Here is a 20,641-nt window from a genome sequence, read left to right on the forward strand (position 1 = left end):
TGATCCAACCATGAAGGTGACTTAATAAAAAACAAAAACAGGGAATTACTTTAATCACTACGAATACTGACAATTTATTTAGATAATTTGGTATGCATAACAGTTTGAAGTATCTGAGAGGAAAATCATTTAAATGCATGAAAATTAAATTAAATGATGAATAAACTGAAACGTGTCTTTGTCATAAACTACATCAGTTAAAAAGTGAAAGTGACAGTTCAGTCTTTTAAAAACAGGTCATAAAAAATTTAATCTTTGTTTTCTGAAATATTTAAACTAAAAGTCTTTCAGTTTTCAAACAATAAAATCTGTAAAAATCTGTTAAAGAAACAGAAATGATCCACATCCAGGAGCATTTAACATGCAAATATCAGCTGAACAGGGAAGGATTTGTTTAAAATGAATCCAGAACAAATGATTTACTGAGCTAAATAAGTTTCTCTTTTAGTGCAGGAAAAACATCAGCAAATATAAAAAAACATTAATAGTCAAACATTTCCCACAGTGAATTGATGTAGCAGAGTGTAATAATATTCCAGTTTTTTACTTTATTTTCCCTGGGATTTAATGTTTTTGACCACTAGTTGTATCTGTGAACACAGTTTAATTTACTCACAGTAAATTAAACTGTAATCCCAGTTAATTAACTGGCATTAATTAAAGTCACAGTTTATTTTACTGACAGTAAATTAAACTGAGTTGAATGAATTTCAGTTTCACAGAACCGACTCGTCTTCATGGATCAGATCTCCGTTTCCTCCTCTGACTGCCTGCTGCTCTCTGCCTCTGTGAGACACAAATGAAGCTCAAATTATCTTCAGTTTCCTCTCAAAATAATAAAACTAAACTCATCAGGCGGCAGCAGCAGATTTATTTCTGTAGTCTGAACACGACTTTCACAGTTACCTAAATAAACACTAAACTAGCTGCAGCCTGTGGTTTTACTGTTTAACCTGAAGGTAAAAATATCTCCTCTGAGCTTCACAGACACAAAGATAATTATAAAACTGAACACAATGTTAAATCAATGAGATCAATCAGTTTATGGGGTTCAAAGATATTAACTAAATATTTTATCCATAGACTGATTAAATGGCAAGAAATAATAAAAACAAGATAAACACAGTCGAGCTGTTTGTCATAAAGATGTTTGTTGATGCAATAAATTTCTGTAAAACCAACAAAATGTTTTACTGCATCAACTTTTGACACATTCCTGAAAGCTTCATATTTCTTCAGAAATTAATAATTTACCTCTGAGATAAAATGTATAATTTCTATAATGATTGTTGTCCATTTTAAAATAGTTAGTTTAAAATAATACCTGTTCTGGTTCCTTTAGATTCTCCTGTTTGTTTTCCAGACACAAAATATTTTAATCCTGAAGATTCACAAGGAAACACAAAAAGTTATGAATATAAAATAATATGTCTTTATTCAGATATTCAAATATTAAGTGCATCTTGATCAAATTTAGATAGTCGGCCTAAAATGTTTTTTTTTTTTATCAAACTGAAAGCATCAAACTGTTTCATCATAAAACATAACAGCAGCAAATGCAAAACAAATAATGAATTTATTTGTCAAACCATCGATCTAAACCAACCTGATCTCAGCCAAACACCAAATATTTTACTTTTATTTGACATAAACCAGGATAAAAGATCGTAAAATAAAACAAATCATCCTTCCTCTAACATAACTTGGTCTTTAAGATCTTTGCAAAATTATATCTTAAAAACAGAAACTTTTTTTGAGGTGAGTTTTGTATGTGGAGTAAAATCAACAAAGCATCAAACTGACTGTAAATGTGCTGGTTGTGAGAAAAGGAGACGACTGAGACGGAACCAGAAAATCCTAAAGCAGATCGTCTGGCCATCAGCTTGAGACGGGAAGATTTGACTTGTAAAAGTTTAAACTGTACAGTTTCCTCTAAATGTGATTATTAGGTAGGAGGAGGTTTAGTTTATTCAGACTTTTCTAGGCTGGTTTGTCTGTTTTTCCTTTATATCATGTAACTGAGATAAACTGTGTTGATGATATTGATGGTTTGATAAGCTGAAACATTTTCTGTGTGCAACGTTGTTAGATTTGTGCTGTGATCAGAATAATGTTGCATATTCATACACAATGTACAGTTTATATGGGTCCAATAAGAGCATCATGGTGTTAAAATGAAGCAGCGTTCTCCTGACTTCAACCCACTGTGACTTTATAAATAATAATCCATTAAATAAAGTTCTTACTGGTTCGTCGTTTTCTCTTGTAGTGAATCAGAGCGATCACTGCAGACAACAAGGCCACCAGTAGAAACTTTGCTGTGGACTGAAGAACGAAGGTTTTACAGGGTTTGGACCGAACCAAAGGACTTTTTACAGACGGGCCTGAAAGAAACATTTCAGATGTTAGTAGACAAACAGATACAGACAAAGAACAAAAGAAAAGCAGACAAACAGAATAACTCACCTGTTATCGGGGGACTCTCTTCACTCGGTGCTGAATAGTAAATTTCAGATATTAAACTTTAAATCACCAACATGACATAATAAGAACCAAGACAAGCCAACCAACCTGTGAGCGTCTGGTGAACAGCCAACCAGCTCTCAGGAGATTCTCCGGCTCCAGAGATGCTGCACCTGTAGTTCCCTTCATCGGCCTTGGAGACGTTTCTGATGGTCATGTTGCTGCTGTAGCAGGTCATGAGATGGAGGCCATCTTTATAGAAATCTCTGATGTAACTCAGCTCAGTTTGTTTGTGGATACAAGGAAGCGTCACGTCTGATCCTTCAGCTACGGGTTGGACCGGAACCTCCAGGATCACCAGACCAGCTGAGAAACACATGAATGTTCACATCATTCATTAAACATGTTACTGATTTCATTTAATACTTTTTATATTTTGCATGTTTGTTGTAGATGAAGATTAATGGTATTTTTTTTTAAATCACATTGACAGATTTTAGTCTTTTCCTGTTTTTTCTATTGTCTATAAATTAATTTTAATACAAACCTGTAATAGAAATGTTAACAGAGTTGCTCGTTTCTCCTTCATCGTTTTCACACCAATATTCTCCACTGAACACTTCGAAGGACGGATCCAGAGTGCAGGAAGGTTCTGCTGAGCTGCAGGGGTCTGAAGAGTTTGTTGCTCTTTTTTCATTGAATTTCCTCTTTACTCTCCAGTCATTAACTCCGTCTAAATGCTCACATTGTACAGTTACTGTCTCATACTCAAAGAACTGAAGCCTCTCTGGAGAAACATGAGGAAAACCTGAATCAGAGCAGAAGAAGGAAAGGAATGAGTGGAAATAAAATAAATATAAGATAAATGAGCTGGAGGTCTTCATTTCTGCAGATCATAGAACGACTCAAATGATCAAATTAGGTTCACCTTTAGGGATTAAAATCAAACGTCTGTGTTACATAAACATCAGAACAAAGATCAGTTTAACTCTCACCGGTCCTGTGAACAGACCGGCTCTGCTCAGGTTGTGAAATCAGCAGCAGAAACAAGTTGATCCCTGAAAACAGACAAACATCCAGGATCAGAACGGACCGGCAGCTGGTTGATATGAACTGGTACTTACAGAAAGATGAAACCTCCATGGCCGACGCCTGATGCTGACTGAACTGTCTGACACCGACGTCTGGGTCATACGGGTCAGAACTTCCTCTTCCTGTCTGCTTTGTTTCTGGGGCTGAATAAAGCTGCAGGTTAAAGTCGAAGATCTAGAAATAAACGCAGAGACACAAACTGACAAACTAAAAACAAAGACTGATGGAGGTTTGATGCACCTGAGACTGATGTGTTATTTTAGATCATCTATTTGTTCATTCAGTCTCTGACTGAAAGCTGCACCGTTTACAGCTCCAACATGCAGACAGCATTTGACTATTTAGTTGTTCCACAAGCAATTTTCAAACACAAAAAATGAATTCTACTGCAAAATCATTTAATTAAAAAAATAGCAACAACAAAATCTGATTTAGTTTTTCAAAATAAAGAAATATTACTGAATAAATAATAAATAAGACGCTATGTGGTGCAAAGTGAACTGTGCCTGTCTGAGAGAAAATATCTGATCATTGACACCTGAGCTGTGGAAAGTTTGCCCAGCATAAAATGTTTGAAAATCTGTGGTAGGAGAGCAACACGGAGCTGCTGCAGCTGCTGCAGCTGCTGCAGCTGCTTCTGCTTCTGCTGCTGCTGCTTCCTAAAGCCATGAAAAGCCCTGAACTGCCACCATGTGCTCATCACTAACATGATTCTAACTGCATCACTTGCACTTTGTCTTGCTGTAACACAATTCTCAGTGCAAGTGAGAACTACAACATAAAAGACAATCACATCATCAATTAGTAATAACAATAAGTGAAACACTTGGTGTCTATCCACAGCCTGAAGAGTCGACAGCAGCTTCTCTAGTAGCTGATGCTCCTTTTTCCTCTCCAGGATGAAAAGACTCCAACACTGATTGTGGCTCTTTGCTCTCAGTCCAGAGGTTGAGAGGATGTAGCATAAAAATAATGTGGTTAGAAACGAGGTAAAAGGTTTATTATGAGAAACCTCAGAAAAATTATGACAGGATGTGCAACTCAAACCAATAACCAATCGAGACGGATCAAAGTTTTCTGAGTGAAGTGAGTCAAAAGTAACTCTGAGGAAGTCCAAACAAGTTTCAACAGCAGAGGAGAAGAGTCTTACTGAGAACTCATTGGACAGAGACTGTCCATCAGTCTAACCAGCTGCTGTGATTGGTCTGGTGTCCACAGCTGGACCAATAGGCTTTCAGCAGGAAACAACAGCTCTCAGCAACCAATCATCTGTCAGTTCCTGCTCAAACCTGCAGGAGGAGAGGCTGACCCACTTCTGAGGTCAGAGGTCATAACAATCCATGAAGAACTAACAGGATGTTGTTCTCTGTGTTACTATAAATCAGCTATTAAAACGTTTCTGCATTAGCATTTCAGCTGAATAGATTCAGTGTTGCAACAGAAAATGTTTGAGGGGGTTTGATTAGAAACTGATTAAAATGAAAAGTAAAACTTCTTATAAGAACAAAACCACGCCTGTAATTTATTGGCCCTTCATTCTGATCTTTGGCCCTCGGAGTTGACGGAGAAGAAAGGAGCCACTAAAAGGTAGGTCTATTCTCTCTAATGTCATTTCTTTACAATTTAAGACTTGCTTTATTTTTAAATTCATATAAAATTTGCAGCACATGGAAAGTCAAATAAATGTATCTTTTGTAGATCTGGTGATCAGTAGTGATTACACAATAACTCAGTCTGTCGTATATTCATGTCTGATACGGTGAGATGATGGCAGCAGGAGGAAAAAACGGCATTTGGCTTGGAAACGTTTTTACTCTACATAATAAATAAATGGGTTAAACAGTTTAATCTTCATAATGATGAAACTTTTCTGTCTCTTTCCTCTTTATCTGTCACCTCTTTGTCTTCAGGATGGTTCACAAACCACAAAGGTTATCTTTAAAACCTTTCTGTGCTGAACTCATGTTTGGCTTCATTCTCCTGGTTGACAGCTGCAAAGGTAACTAACAAACATGGTGACAGCTCTGGCTGCTGAGAGAAAAAGTTAATAAAGAGATGGAATTAATTTATATATTATTTATTAATTAAGAGCATTGATAATTAAAATCTCTGATGGAGGCAGTGACAAAGTGTTGCATTCCTTCCCAGGTCAGTCCCTGCAGACGGAGCGTCCTCGCCTCGTTGCAGCGATGCTCGGTGATGATGTGGTGTTGCCGTGTCACCTGGGAGGTTCTGTGAACCCCGATGAGTTGGTGCTGGAATGGGGGAGACTGGACCTGAACCCCAGATTTGTGTTGATGTGGTTTGAAGGGAGTGAAAATGTAGATGAAAAAAACACGGCCTACAAGGGAAGAACGTCTCTGTTCACAGACAGACTGAAAGACGGAGACGTTTCTCTGAGACTGACGGGAGTAAAACACTCTGACAACGGGAGATTCAGATGCTACAACCCAAAAGAGATGAGAGCAGATTCAGTCGACCTGCTTGTTGGTAGGAAAACACAAAGCAACTCTCTCTCTCCTTGTGTGCACCGATTGATACATGATGCAAACATAAAGATTCAGGTTAAAATAACGTCACTGTTGGAGAATGTAGTTCAGCTGATCTATGGAATCATTACTGAAGTGGAGATGCTGCATCGTAGGTGCATAGAGAAAATTTCCTCAAAATGTGGAACATATTTCATGTAACGATGTTTCCAGTTTCTCTGCTGTCATTTGCTTTGTTCTACTAGTTTATAGGAGGTGGTTAATGTTCCTTTTATGCCAACTAAAACACCAAATAAAGATAATTCCAACAGTTGAGTTTTAAATTACAGATGCAGATATTTTAGACTTTCTTTAACTAACACCAAAGTTTTACATTTTATGGAACCAGAGACAAAAATACTATTTATCATAAAGCAGCTATTCTCTGCATAGATACAACTGCACAATTATCAATTTCTCTCATTTTTCTCTATACTGGTAAATGTTAGAGTAAAATAAACATTGTTCTTTTACTCTATGAACTACTGACAACTTGTTTTCAAAATTCAAAGCAAACATTTTGTGTTAATTTGCAGAAAATGATCAAACATCACACATCAGTCCTTTATCTGATTTCCAGGCTCCGCCTCCTCACCTGGTGCCAGTTTATCTGGACTGGATGTCAGCAGCAGTGGAGTGATGCTGGACTGCAGCGCTGCAGGCTGGTATCCAGAACCTGAGATGTTCTGGCTGGACGGAGACGGAAACATGATGTCTGCTGGAGCTGCAGAGAAAAGCACAGATCCTGATGGTGTTTACACTGTTAGCAGCAGAGTGACTGTAGAGAAGAGAAACAACAACAACTTTACCTGCAGAGTCCAGCAGAGAGACATCAACCAGAGCAGAGAGACACACATTCATGTTCCAGGTGGGAGAATAAAACACTTTAAACACTTTAGTTATTTCACTAACGGTTCTGTTTGGTCGTGTTTCAGATGATTTCTTCATCAATGAGAGCAGCTGCTCCGTTTCTATCAGCTTCAATGTCATTTTAGTCGTCATGGTTGTTCTTGGAGTCGCTTTAATTATTTGGATGAAGGAACAAAACAAAAACAGTGAGTGTCTTCTATCAGGAAGCTGTTAGATCTTGAAGAAAATTTCATTCATCATAACCTTCATCTTGTTTCTACAGAAAAGAAGAAGTTAAAGAAAATCAGTGAAGAGCAAATGAAGCTCATCACAGCAGTAAAACTGGATGAGGAGCTAGAAAAGAGCAACAAGGATCAGAAAATCATTGATCAGCAGATTAAATCACTAACAGAGATGTTAGAGGAACTGAAGGAGCAGAAAAAACAACTTATTGATCAAAACGTGGAGGCAGATAAAATTATTCAGGAGGATGAGAAGAAGTTTAAGGCTGTTGATGATGAAGTAACAAACCAGACGGGGAACATGGTAGAAAAAAAAGCACAAGGATATTTAAAACTGAAGGGAATTATAGTAGAGAGCAAAGAGAAACTGGTACAGAGAAAGGACAATCATCGTAAGGTCGGATTTATCACAGATAAACTAATAAAGAGAACAAATGATGAAATTAATAAACTGAAGGAGAGAAAACAGGAGATAGAAAATCATGTAAGGAAAATACAAAAACAACTTGATGAAAAGGAAACTAAAAAATAATTCATGTTCAGAAAAAGAAAAGCAAAACTTCGTAAAAACTTTGTAATATTTTGTTGTCATAATTCTTAGTGACTAAAATTTGATACATTATCAGCTTTGATTCTGTCTTTGTTTATTGATGTTTTTATGGATCACAGAGTAACCATAGTCTGAATGTTCAGCACAGCCTCATTATCATAATTAATATGTAAAAGTAATGGAAGAAAGGACTCATCATTTAAAATATATAGTGAAACATTATCATTTATTTGGTTCTTCACATTACATTTAAATGATCAGGATGCACCATAACCATCCATAAATGGATCCATAACATTTTTTATTTCATTTAATTCAACATGCATTATTAATTCACAGTGTAACTGTCTCCTTCCTCATTTTAATTTATGTAGAATAAATCATAAACAGGATTACCAGAAATAAAAGGTTAAATTTGGGGAAGTTGAAACTCCGTGAAATTTAATCAACAGTGTTTGAAAAGTTGAAAGTTTAGTTTTTACCAGTATCTGTATTTAATATTGTAAAGTAGATCTGAATGTAAAAAATATGCATTAAAAGATCAAATCAAACACTTTCAGATCCTCACACAGATTATGACGATAACAACATATTGATGATGATCAGCAAATAAAATACAGTGGGCTGTTTACTGTTAAAGTTCATAATGTGTCATATTAGAACTGATTCATCTTAAATTTATTGGGAATTAAATGATCCAGAGTAGAAAATATGAAACATTTTACACAATGAATTATTAAAATGTCCTTTTTTCACATTTCATTAAAAATGTGAAAAAAAATTCTCACAAATTTAAAATTAATCCCCAGATATTTTTCAGTCATTGTTTATTTACACTTACTAATTAGATTGGAGAAAGAATCAATTACAGTGATTAAAATGCTTTCATGGCAGAGGACTATGAAACTGTATATTTTACATAAAAATCTATTGTTTTTGTTGTTGTTGTGTTTAAATGTCTGATTGTTTTTCTCCAAAACTGTAGAAGCTTCATAAACCAAATTCAGATCAGGACTGACTCGTCTTTATGGAAAAACAGAAATCATCTGTTTCCATAACCTCTGGTCACTGTGCACTGGAAAAATGTGTTAAATGAAATGTATGTTCTAAAACACATTTTGCACAATAAAACCTTTTTTATTTCAATATTTTTATTTAAACAAAGAAAACAAAAATCCCATTAGCCCAAACAGAAAAAACTAAACCAAAGAAATCAATCGAAGCACATGACACACATTAACCAATATTTATGTAATGGAGAAAAGTTAATCTAAGTAACAAAACAGCATCCTAAAAGAGATGCTTCACCCTAAACCGAAGCATTACCTCCAGCTCAGAGCTCGTCTCGGCCCTCGTTTTTCCCAGATCGAGCCTCTGTGTTAATATTCACAGCGGCCCTGATTGCAGATTTCATCGACGCTTCGATCCAGCCATGAGGGAAGGCGGCGTGTTCGCCAGCAAAGTGAATCCGGCCTTCGCTCCTGAACAGCTCGTTGGCGTAGTCCAAGTGCTGATACGGAGTGAAGAGAGCGAAGGCCCCCAGGCTGTAAGGATCCAGGCTCCACTTCTTCACCAGGATGCCGGTGCAGAGATCCCGGACGATCTGACCGTGGATCTCAGACAAATCTCTCAGAAGAACCTCCTTCAGCTGCTCATCACTGGCCCCGAGGAAGAGCAGCGAGTCGTCAGACCAGGTGTAGGAGGCCAGGATGACGCCGATGGTGAGATTCTTTGGGAAGCTGTGGCTCTGGTAGTAGATGAACCGAGAGGGTCTGTCTGTGACGCTCTTCCCCCCTTTGATCCCGTCCTTCTCCCAGAACTTTTCGCTGAACGTCAGCGTGATTCTGGTGGCGCTGTCGTAGTGGACCGTCCTCAGGGCCTCCATCTTTTGTACAGAAAGAGGCGGAAGGAACTGCATGAAAAGGGCTGCCTTGGCCGTGGTTGTGACCAGGACGGCGTCAGCAGAGACGTTTGTAGGACCGTCTGACTGGTTTCTCTGGTACTGGACAATGACTCCGTCCTCTGATTGGTTGATACGCTGAACCGTAGAGTTCAGCTTAAGGGCTTGATTGAGAGGGAGAGCGATGGCATTGGGGAGACTATCGGTGCCATCAGTCAGCTCAAAGTACCTTCACATAGGAGAAATAAGCTGCTGTTATTACATGCATTCAATCTACTATTACATCATCAGTAATATTAAATGTCAGTTTATCTCAGATCCAACAGGTTTACAGACAGAGCTGCAGTTCTAGTTCTCCTGTGTTTAAAGCTTCTTCCTGGCCTCACCTGACCGTGTCGTTGACGTCGTACTGGTCATAGACCATCTCGCTCAGCGCCGTGTACATCAGGCTCTGCTCGTTCAGCAGGTCTCCAATCATTCTGATGGCTCCGTCGCTCAGACGTCCAACTTCTTTCAGATACTCCTGATAAACAAACATGTTTACAACTGAAGACTCCGTGTGCTTCTAATTCTTTAACTAGAGGCAAATCAGCCTTTACCTCCAGTTTGATCTTATTTAACTGATGCTGGTACATGTTGACATGAAAAACATGTTTTTGTCTGTAATTTATTCCCTACATTGCATCCTAACACTTCAGGCAGAAAAACAAGAGTCACTCATATTTCACAGCAGCATTGTCTGTTGCTTTATGCCAATTATTAAAACATGCTGTACTTTACCTTTACAGAATAATGGTCATATTTTTGCAGTGTGTAGTTGCAGCCATATTTTTCAACTTCCATCCTAACCTACAAAAAACAAAGTAAATATTTATTTAACAGAAGAAACGTTTAAACTATTAACTTTTAAAGCCATTCCCCATCCATTAGTCCCACTACTGTCTAAGGACCTGCTGAGGTAAAACTGAGAAGAACCACATCCGTACCTGAGAGCATTTAGAAAGTAACAAACTCCAGCTGTGATTCTTTGTCTTCATTTTGTTTCCCACTCACCGGAGTCAAAGCCTGCTGCAGCAGCTCCTCGGCTGACTTGCCCTTCTCGCTCTCGTACACGTTGTACAGCAGAAGGTCGGGGTTTTCTTTCACCTCATGGTTCCTTCTCTTCACCCCGTTGACCAGGTAGTATGTGTTGTTGTCATCCATGATGAAATCCCTGCGCTTCAGCCCCAGATTGTCAGCAAATGTGAGGACAATGCTATGGAGAGATAGTTGTTAGGAATGATGTCAGCTCATGGTTTCAGATGTGTTGTTTTAAAACTCAGTCGAGTTCAGATGTGAAACTTACTGATGGAAACCTGGGATCCTCATGGCCCCGATTTCTGCGTGCCAGCCCTCCTGGTGATTCCTGAACGTTTCCACTCGTCCACCAACACGATTGTTAGCTTCTATGATGGTGACCTTTTTTATTAAAAATTACAGAAAGAAAAAGATTTATAGTAACATTGTGTGCTAGAAGCAGAAATTGGGTCTAAAAGCAAACAAACATTACATCCACCAGAGAGCAGGAGCTCCGTTGTTACTGAATTCATCCAAAATGTTTTAATTGTACCTCATGTCCTGCATCCTGCAGGAGTTTTCCTGCCGTCAGGCCAGCCATCCCAGCTCCAACAATAACAACATGGTGAGGTTTCTGTATCTGTGGGAGGCCGTGTTCTGCTATGCGCACCAGTTCATCGTAGTCTTTGTCCTTCAAACAGTCGGTCAGTTTATCTTTCAGGCTGGCAGCAGAGGAACAGCTTTGGTGCAGCAGCAGCATCAAGCCAAAGACAGCTGGTGACACAAAACAGGGAAGAAAGAGGAAATTAAAACTGTAAAATGTGTCGTACAGATCACTGATGATTAGATAATACATCATCAATATAATAGGTAATAAAACCTACAGCCTTTTCTAGAAAGAAAAATAAAATCAGATGCAAATAGAAGCTCATGATGTTGAGTTTGAATCGTCTTTCCAGAGATCCACTAAAAAATTCATATTTTAGTTTTTAGAAACATTAAATGCATGAAACCTGCAAGATCAAAAAATAACAATAAATACCGAGCAAATACTCACATAGAGATGTTTTTACAAGTGGTGGATCCATTTTTTTATCTTCTCTGAAATAATATAAACACATAAAACTTTCAATCAACTGGTTTTGAGTTATTTTCTGGTACATTTTAATTTGTAAATTGTGATGAATTTTAACTGCATCACATCATATGTGAATTTATTTCTCCATTTACAGCTGATTCATCTCACCTGAAAACTTTTACTGCATGCAATAAAGCGAAGATTTAAAATTGAAAGACAATAGTTCAATATTTTTACTTTGCTTATTTTATTATCTTTAATTCAATTGAGAAAACAGCAAAAAACAATGGTTTTTGATATTACATTGTCAACATAACATTCCTGATTAACTGTAAATCATGAATCAGTTCTTACCTTGGAGCTGTTACCTCTTTGTTACCTGCAGAGGCGTCTGTCCCTTTAAATGCTGCAATGTTGGTGAAAATAAGTTGTTTGTCTTGTTTATTATAATGAGTTGGAATAAAAGCGTTTCTTTCCTTGGAAGCTCTGCTGACTTTTACTGAGAAAACAAAGAACCGTCACCGCAGTAAGATTCCCTGGAAAGCTCTTTGTTTTGTTTATTTAGCTTAGCATTTTTATAATAAACAATTATTTGAATTATTAATTCATATTTTTGACTAATATTTTTACTCTTGTCTAACTAAATATTTATTTCCATTTCTGCAGTTTATAACTGTTCTAGACTTGAACCAGAAAACCTGCTAACATTCAGTCATTTCCTCAGAAACATTCAGGTTTTAACAGCCATGAGACTTCAGAGTGTCAGTTCACTGAGACTCACCGACTCATAGGCTGCAAATGTTTCAAGAGTTGGAAAAATGAAAAAGAGTCTTTACATTTTATCAGTGAATTCATATGCAGACATTCATAATTACTGCATCTGTTTTTAGTTTTAGAGACAAATCTGGAAAATAAAAAGGAAAAATTCCTGTCAGAATCTTAAGTTGTTTTATTTGTTTATTCTTTCTGGATTGATAGTTTTATTTATTTATTGCCTGAGTTTATTGTCTTTGTTTTGATTAGCTCAGCATTGGATCCTTCTGTTCTTAGTTATTTTATGTTTATTATTTATTTCCTGTGTTTAAGAATTAAATGAGATTTTAGCTTGAAGTTTTATCCATGTTAGAGGGATTTTAGTTTCCTCCTTCTTCCTCCTGTATGCTGTCTCTGTCTCCCTTTTCCTGAACTGTAAAAAATAATTAATTAATTAAAAAAGTGTTTTATTTATGGTAAAATACTGGCAGCTGTGATTGCCAAAATTTTACAGCATTTATTTTGGTGAAATTCTGACAACAGTCCATAGTCCATTTTTATGTGAAGTTTAAGTAAAAATTGACGTGTAAAGGAAATCTTTCAAATGGATGTTTTCATTATTTGTGTTCATTGTGTTATGTGTGGGTGAAGAAACATACAGACTGTTTATGATTTTTAGAAATGTAAGCATGCAGGTTGCTGCTGAGATTGTGAATTATTAGTGCTACAAACACACTTTATCCAGATGGCAGTTTTTCTAATTAATAACTGGGAATATTTCCCCCATTTACATTTGCACAGAGTTACTTCTGCAGAAATCTTTACTTTCAACAGAAAATGTTTTATAGATGCCCTACAATTTGTTCTCAGTTTTATTTATGGCTCCCCTCAGGCTATCGGAATTTGACAGTTTTGGTTTGTCAGTATTTCATTCATTTGCCCAGCAAAACCATTTTATGTGACGTTCATATAAACATGATCTCTTATTTATTTAAGTGCGTTCATTGTGATGATCAAAACCTTTTGTTACATGCACGGTCCCAAACATGTGAAGTCGGTTATGTGTGGGTGGTGGGATGTACAAACTGTTTATTATCCTGCATCGTTTTAAAATTCTGCTTCACAAGCTGCACCTGTAGTTCCTTGGAAATGTAAGGAGGCTGTTAAGATTGTGAAACACCACCGAAGTCAGTTGCTTTGTGCAGACAGGTGTTTTTAATTCAATTTTGAGTTTATTTACGATATGTTTTTGTTCTGCACAATCACCATAGGAATTTATATTTACAACAGAAAAATATTCATAAGGTTTCCTAAAAATTTATAATTGAACCATCAATTACTGAAACCACACACACACAAAACACTTGTACACACACACGTGGGTTCAGTGCGACCCTGCCGGACTGCGCACAGAGTAAAAAGCTCTTGGGGTCCAAATGATCCCATCTCTAAGACTGCAGGAGGATAAAAGGAATAATGAGAGGTTCAGTAAAAACACGTGTGGCTCTAATAGGAACAGAACCTTTCCAATGAAAAAGATTTTCATTGGAAAAATCTCTTTCCAAAGAAAATTATGCAATGTTAAAAAACCTGCCAAATCACTTCTTTGCCACTCCACCCTCCTTAACGTATAAGAGAGGATGGGCTCGCTGCAGAAAACGGGACTCTGGGTCTCTGGCTGGGAAAATCTTCAGATCCGAAAGGTAAAGTTGATTTTATCATATTTGCATTTTTTTATTCCAAAAAACATGTTTTCAACTAAAAATTTGAAAGGTTGTTAAAAAATATGAGATTTTTTAAACTGTGATATAAAAATAAATATTTTCTATGTATTTAATCACTGTACAATTTGAATTGCTGTTATTTCAACAATACACTGTGATATTTAATGTTATTAATGTGTTTATTCAGAGTGGAGCATAAACTTGACAAAAATGGACCAGATTAAAATAAAACAACATCCATGTGAGTATGTTGTAGTTAATCAATACTTTTGTGAAAACCTGTTTGATTGAGATCATCAATAAAGCACCAAAAATTAGAATTACTCTGTTATTCTTATGAGAGGTTGTGTGAATATAAACCAAACTATGTCCATGCCAGATATGAGGTTTGAAGGAATAGAGAGAGTTCTGTATGAAAATAAATTCTTGGGTAAAACTTGACACATGAAAACTGCATCTGGATGTTGGCAACCTGAAATATTCTGAAATGGATTTAAGTAGAGTAAAAGTTTACAAGATTAGCAATTATAGTGACTGAAAATGATAAATTTAAGATGTAAATGTGAAGGGTGGAGGTTGTGGGTAGATTAGAAAAAGGTTTTTGAAGATGCTTTGAAGACAGTAAAGTCTTGGTGTGATGGACACGGTGTTGGCGGGGGCCACTGATAAAGAGAAAACAACAGATTTTTGGATTTATTTTAATTGTTGATGTTTTTCATCTTTGTACCTCCAGTTGCTTTGGGCGTGTTTCTGCTGCTGCTGTCTCTGTACCAAAGCCACTCTTCCTCTCCTTGGAACTTTACTGAATTCTTGAAAAATTGTTTGAATGACACCGACTACAACGCACTAGAGAAGATAATGGAGACAGGCCTTCCAAAAATAACCAAACATCATCGTGTTGTTATCGTTGGGGCCGGCATGGCTGGACTCACTGCTGCCAAACTTCTGCAAGACGCTGGACATGAGGTAATGACACAAAAGAACACCTACTGCACAGTAGGTGGAGCTGTTGCCTTGCAGCAAGAAGGTCCTGGGTTCAATTCCTGACCTGGAGTCTTTCTGCATGTTTGTATGTGGGTTCTCTCTCAGGGTAACCTCACACCTGGAACATTAGCTAGAGACAGGCACCAGCAGAAAATAGATGGATATTATTGACTATTTTGCTGTTTCTAAATAAGGTAACCGTTTTGGAGGCAAGTGAACGCGTTGGAGGACGGGTGATGACCCACAGGAATGAAGAAGAGGGCTGGTATATTGAATATGGGGCCATGAGGATCCCAAGTTCTCATCAGTGAGTAAAGATGCTTTCTAACATAATACTGCTCTGAAAACATGATGTGTTGATCTCAGAAATAAAATTTAAGTCTGATGTGGACCTTAAAGTCACCATGTAAAAACTTTTTAACAGCATTCTGCTAAAGCTTATCGACCGACTGCACCTGACAGTGAATAAATTCAACATGACTGATAACAACACCTATTACATGGTGAATGGGGAGAAGCACAAGACTTCAGAAGTGATGAAAAATCCCAGGATCCTGAATTATAGCTTAAATGTGAACGAGACAAATAAACAGGCCAGTGAGCTGCTGCAGGAGGCTTTACTGAAGGTAAACGGAGGAAGTGTGGGGTCTGCTAGCATCTTTACACCAGGTTCCAATAGATTATCTTGATTTTTAGAACAACACACAAAAAACTTTTGTTCACATGTTGGTTGTGTGTGTGTTGAATCCTTTATCCAGTATACTGAGCCAAGTTCTGCTTCCTGTAGGTGACAGATTTTCTTAAAACTAACACATGTGAGAATGCTCTGAAGATGTTTGATCACTTCTCTGTAAAGGTAAGTTTCACTTTGCAGCATCCATGATTTTATTTATTTATTTTTGCTCTTTTTTATCTGGTTTTAAATCCTCATGGGTCAAAACATATTTTTGTGAACAGGAATATCTGAAAGAAAAAACCTATTTGAGTTTAGAAGCCATTAGGATGATGGGAGACATCCTGAATGAAAACAGCATCATGGCCAACGCTCTGACTGAGATGATTTACCTCATGAATGACGTCAACGACTCTGTGAAGTAAGAACAAAACAAAATGTTATTGTGACAATGTTTTAATTATGTCATCTTCAAACATACCTGGAGTCTCCAGTGGCCTTCACTTTTAGGACCTGAGCGTTTTTAGAGCACTGCCCTTGTAAGAAAAAAAATACCTCCAAATGTTATTAAATTCAGGTGGTCTAACCACTTGAATCAATATACATTTAAAGAATGATTGTTTAGCACGACTTTATGGCAAATTCTTACAAAGACAGTAAAAGTAATCCACTGATCACACATTCATTAACAGTTACTTGATTTGTTTCTAATCTCCAGATACAGTGAAGTGACCGGAGGGACAGATCTGATCCCCAAAGCTCTTTACGAAACTCTCAAAAAGGACACGGTCAAAGTGAACTCTACAGTCAAGAAAATCTACCGCTTTGAGACAAATGATTCAGTCACAGTGTCGTATAAGTCTGACCAAACAGACGGTCTTTCTAATATTACAGCTGATGCGGTTCTGGTGACAGCCTCTGCCAAAGCGGCGCTCTTTATTGATTACGATCCGCCTCTCTCCACCTCCAAGATAAATGCTCTGAGGTCAATCCACTATGGAGGCTCCACCAAAGTTGTCCTCACCTTTAGTGAAAAGTTCTGGGAGAAAGAAGGCATCTACGGAGGAAAGAGCGTCACTGACCGACCCTCTCGATTCATCTACTACCCCAGCCACAGCTTCCCAAAAAACAAAACGATCGGCGTCCTGCTGGCTTCCTATACCTGGGCTGAAGACTCCAATCTCCTCCTGAGTTTGACCAATGAGGACCTGAAAGAGTTGGTCCTGAAAGACTTGGCATTGATCCACGGCGAACACGTCAAGTCCCTCTGCACCGGCATTCTGGTGAAGAAGTGGAGTCTGGACCCCCACAGCCACGGCGCCTTCGCTCTCTTCACTCCTTATGAGCACCTGCAGTACACCCAGGAGCTCCAAAAGAATGAGGGCAGGATTTATTTTGCTGGTGAACACATAGGCTTCCCCCACGCTTGGATTGAGACGGCTATGAAATCTGCAATCCGAGCAGCTAAGAACATAACTGATGCAATGAAACCCATAAACGCGGCCAGAGATGAGCTGTAAGGCCTTTAATCCTGAGCCAGTCGCTGATATGAGGGATCTTATTTCATGTTCAATGTTTCTGAGCTATCTTTGCATCTTTATTATCACAGTACATCTTATTGCTATTCTGCATGTTAGTAGTTTTGGCCTCTGAATGGCACCTTTTATAGTTCTTTGTCCAAGTCAGTCTTGACTGATGGCAAACACTGATCAAAATAAACAACTTTCCATCATTTTGGAAAAAGAAACCTTAAAAACCTAAAGTATTACTGAAAGCATTGCTAAATTGTTTCCTGTAATGTTACTACTTTGATTGTTAGAGGTGTAAAAAATGTGGAACCGGTTTTGGATGGTTGTGGGATTGTTTCGGTACATTTTCTTTTCTTAAGGGCAAATTTTCATCTTTATGTTTTTTGTTTCTATGCTTATTCTTCAAGATGTAAAGTACCCATTAGCTAAAAGTCCTTGCAGCATTTTTACATAATCTGAAGCATTTTACAAAAGAAAAAAAAGATAAATAAACAGTTGATGCAACATCTATGACTATTGTGTTTTTCATTATGATCTGAGTTGGCCTGACTTTTGGGTCAGGTTTGGGTTCAAGCCATAAATCTAAACTTTACACGAGTTCTGCTTCACCTAAACCACGTCACAATCATGCAGTATTTTGTTGTGTCACCTAAAATCTTATTAAAATACATTGAAGTGCGTCTGTGTACTGACTCATCTAGCACCAATATTGACATGCATGAATGAAGCAATAAAGTGTTATATGTATATGTATTCACTAATCACTACTGAGCATGTTATAATGCCCTCATAATACCCTCAGAATAATGTCTGAGGGCATTATGCATCAGCCCTCGTAAAGGCTGTTATTTTGTATACTGGCTATCATGAATTAGTGTATTTGATATTTATTTTACCTAAACTGAGAGAGTTTGTGTTGTTTCAGTGAAACCTGAGCTGGAGGTGAAAATGTGAGAAGCATGGAAACGTTCATTTGCAGAGAAATCACAGCTTTTACAAAGCTGCTGTCAGGAAGATTTAAAACCAGCCACTTCCCAAGGCTAAAAACGTCTCAAAACCTCTTCAATCAAAGCAGAAGGATAGAAAAAATGTGACCATATAAATTGTCAGTAGGCCTTGAAAGGAAGGCCTAAATGTTATCAGATTGCTAATGTTAATCCGTTCAGGAAGGAATTCATCAATATACAAGAAATATGTTGGGCCTCTTGTGAAGGATATGGCAACATAAGGGAACATTTTCTTTTATGTATGACAGAATAAAGTTCAAATGTCATTCCTCTTCAAATAAACTTATCTGCCCTAAACACCAGTCAGTGATCAGAGTGAGAGTAATTTAAACTGGTTTTACAGCTCGGCTGTTTTAATAAGCTAAAGCCCTCAGGCTCTCCTTATTTCCAGGTGATTATTTCACAATCTTTGCTACTTGTTAACGTTTCCTTTAGTTCCTCTGAAAAGCAGCTGAAACTCTTGCATATCAGGTTACAAAGATAAAAACTGAGAGATTAAAAACTTTAACAGAATCATTTTGAAAATGTCAAAGTTGCTTTTCATTAATAATTGTTAATGGAATAAAAATTAATCATTTCAATACTATTGTTAAATTTCTTTTTATTAAACATTTAGTTTTATTTATTGACCTGTTGAAATGTTTCCATTCATCCAGTCACTCGTTGTGCACAATGCAGATTTGATCCCAGAACCTTTTTGGTGTCAGGAAACAGATGATTGCTGAGGAGCCTCACGTTCGTTTACCAGAAATTATTTTAAAAAAGAATGTAAAATGGATAACTGAGTCGGGTTTATCTCACATCTTGTGACAATACGTCAGCTGTCTACATATACCAGATCCAAAAACATGATGATTTGGTGCTTTCTGTGTGGTTCTGTCTCTCAGAGGATCCACAGTAGAAGTTAAACTGGTGCAGAGAGTAAAAGTCTCCAACCAGAGGAAGTTCAGATCCTAGATAATAAAGACACAACGTGCTTTGAATTCAGTCACACTAATATTTATAGTTATAGCAGGAGAAAAATGAATTGTGATCAAATTTTGCTGTGAAAAATTTGATCTTTATGTAACTGAATCTTAAATTTGTGTAACTGCAAAGTCCTCAGGCTCCACCAGGCGCTCCAGAAGTAATCAGGGGTTAACATGACATTTCTGAAGAAATCTACGTTTTCATCTAGAATAATAAAATGTTCCAAGTAAGTCGAACACAAAGCATCATTTCCAATGAATATTGAGCAACTTAGCAGAAGTTGTTGGATCACTTCTTGTTTTCCCGCCTTTATAAAAGGAGCTGAAATCAGAACAGGAAACCAGATTCTGGGCTCCAGTTGGTGAGGAGTTTCTCTTTTTAACACGAGTGTAAAGTAACTGGGTCAGTTTTATATAATTAGTAATTGTAAAACCTGTAATCCATTTGAAAGGTAAACTGGAGGTGAATATAGAGGTCATTGCTTCCAGGCATCTCAGTGGGCAGCTAAACCACCTGGACCCCTGAGAGCAAAGCTGAGCAGTAAAGCTGAAGGTTTGGACCTGAAGAGGGAACTTCACTGACATGACGGCGCCTTTTTAAAGGTTAATAAATGCTGCACATGTTCATGGACTAATGTATTGTTGTAATATGTTTATATTGTTCAGAAGTGAGTCTGACTTTCTATTAACTGCCTTTTGTTCTCATTTCTCTAATAAAATAACCAGAAAATCATCAGTTGACTCATATAATCATGAATTAAAAGGTTTTTAAACCTGACATGATAATTATTTTTATTTTTTGAGAAAACTGTCCTGTGTTTTTGATAAACTGTTATAATGTAGCTCTTCTATTTATGCCTCGTATGTTTACCGTTTGTAGTTGTTTGAATAATAAAACTCAGTTTCTGGAAAATGCTTTTATTTATTGAGAAAAAAAAACATTAGAAATAAAAATGGCCGTTGTGTGAAACGTGTCTGAATCCTCTGGGCTTCGTTGGTAATTAGATCACCTGAGTCATTTAATCTGAGGATGGATCCAGTGAACAGGTTCGTTTAAGTCATTCTCTTGTGTTTATCACTATTGTTTCCTTTGTGGCTTATTCTCTTCTGTTAGTGCTTCCCTTTTGATTTTTAAATCTTTTTATTATTTAGTTCTGCTCTTTCTGAGTCTCAGGATTTAATAGTTTCCCATGATGCCCTGCCTGACCCCTCATCCTGTTCTTGTGTATTATTGTCAGTTTTTAA

General features: G+C 37.3%; 4 protein-coding genes across 4 annotated transcripts; 2 read left to right on the plus strand and 2 right to left on the minus strand.

Annotated features, from left to right (window-relative positions):
• Window positions 1–742: 742 nt before the first annotated feature.
• LOC106926812 (Fc receptor-like protein 5) lies at window positions 743–3,606 on the minus strand. Its single transcript, XM_088015211.1, has 5 exons — window positions 3,471–3,606; window positions 3,011–3,280; window positions 2,572–2,829; window positions 2,247–2,384; window positions 743–786 (listed from the first exon to the last, which is right to left on the minus strand). The coding sequence occupies exons 1-5, from the start codon at window positions 3,604–3,606 to the stop codon at window positions 743–745; spliced, it is 846 nt and encodes a 281-aa protein (XP_087871337.1).
• Window positions 3,607–5,517: 1,911 nt separating this feature from the next.
• LOC106926817 (uncharacterized) lies at window positions 5,518–7,796 on the plus strand. The gene is made up of 5 exons (XM_088015212.1): window positions 5,518–5,554; window positions 5,674–6,045; window positions 6,664–6,951; window positions 7,019–7,138; window positions 7,216–7,796. Exons 1-5 carry the CDS (start codon window positions 5,518–5,520, stop codon window positions 7,704–7,706), a joined length of 1,308 nt encoding a protein of 435 aa, XP_087871338.1. The 3' UTR covers window positions 7,707–7,796.
• Window positions 7,797–8,410: 614 nt separating this feature from the next.
• On the minus strand, window positions 8,411–11,447 carry LOC106926813 (L-amino-acid oxidase-like). The gene is made up of 6 exons (XM_015001950.2): window positions 11,234–11,447; window positions 10,970–11,082; window positions 10,678–10,879; window positions 10,405–10,473; window positions 10,011–10,147; window positions 8,411–9,853 (listed from the first exon to the last, which is right to left on the minus strand). The coding sequence occupies exons 1-6, from the start codon at window positions 11,438–11,440 to the stop codon at window positions 9,058–9,060; spliced, it is 1,524 nt and encodes a 507-aa protein (XP_014857436.2). The 5' UTR covers window positions 11,441–11,447; the 3' UTR covers window positions 8,411–9,057.
• Window positions 11,448–14,426: 2,979 nt separating this feature from the next.
• Window positions 14,427–17,920, plus strand: LOC106926815 (L-amino-acid oxidase-like). The gene is made up of 7 exons (XM_088015855.1): window positions 14,427–14,476; window positions 14,969–15,201; window positions 15,414–15,526; window positions 15,644–15,845; window positions 16,007–16,075; window positions 16,177–16,313; window positions 16,611–17,920. The coding sequence occupies exons 1-7, from the start codon at window positions 14,446–14,448 to the stop codon at window positions 17,410–17,412; spliced, it is 1,587 nt and encodes a 528-aa protein (XP_087871981.1). The 5' UTR covers window positions 14,427–14,445; the 3' UTR covers window positions 17,413–17,920.
• Window positions 17,921–20,641: the final 2,721 nt, after the last annotated feature.

This window comes from Poecilia mexicana, unplaced genomic scaffold (assembly GCF_051168715.1).
Source record: "Poecilia mexicana isolate PSO_F unplaced genomic scaffold, ASM5116871v1 scaffold_18, whole genome shotgun sequence".
Lineage (NCBI taxonomy): Eukaryota > Metazoa > Chordata > Actinopteri > Cyprinodontiformes > Poeciliidae > Poecilia > Poecilia mexicana.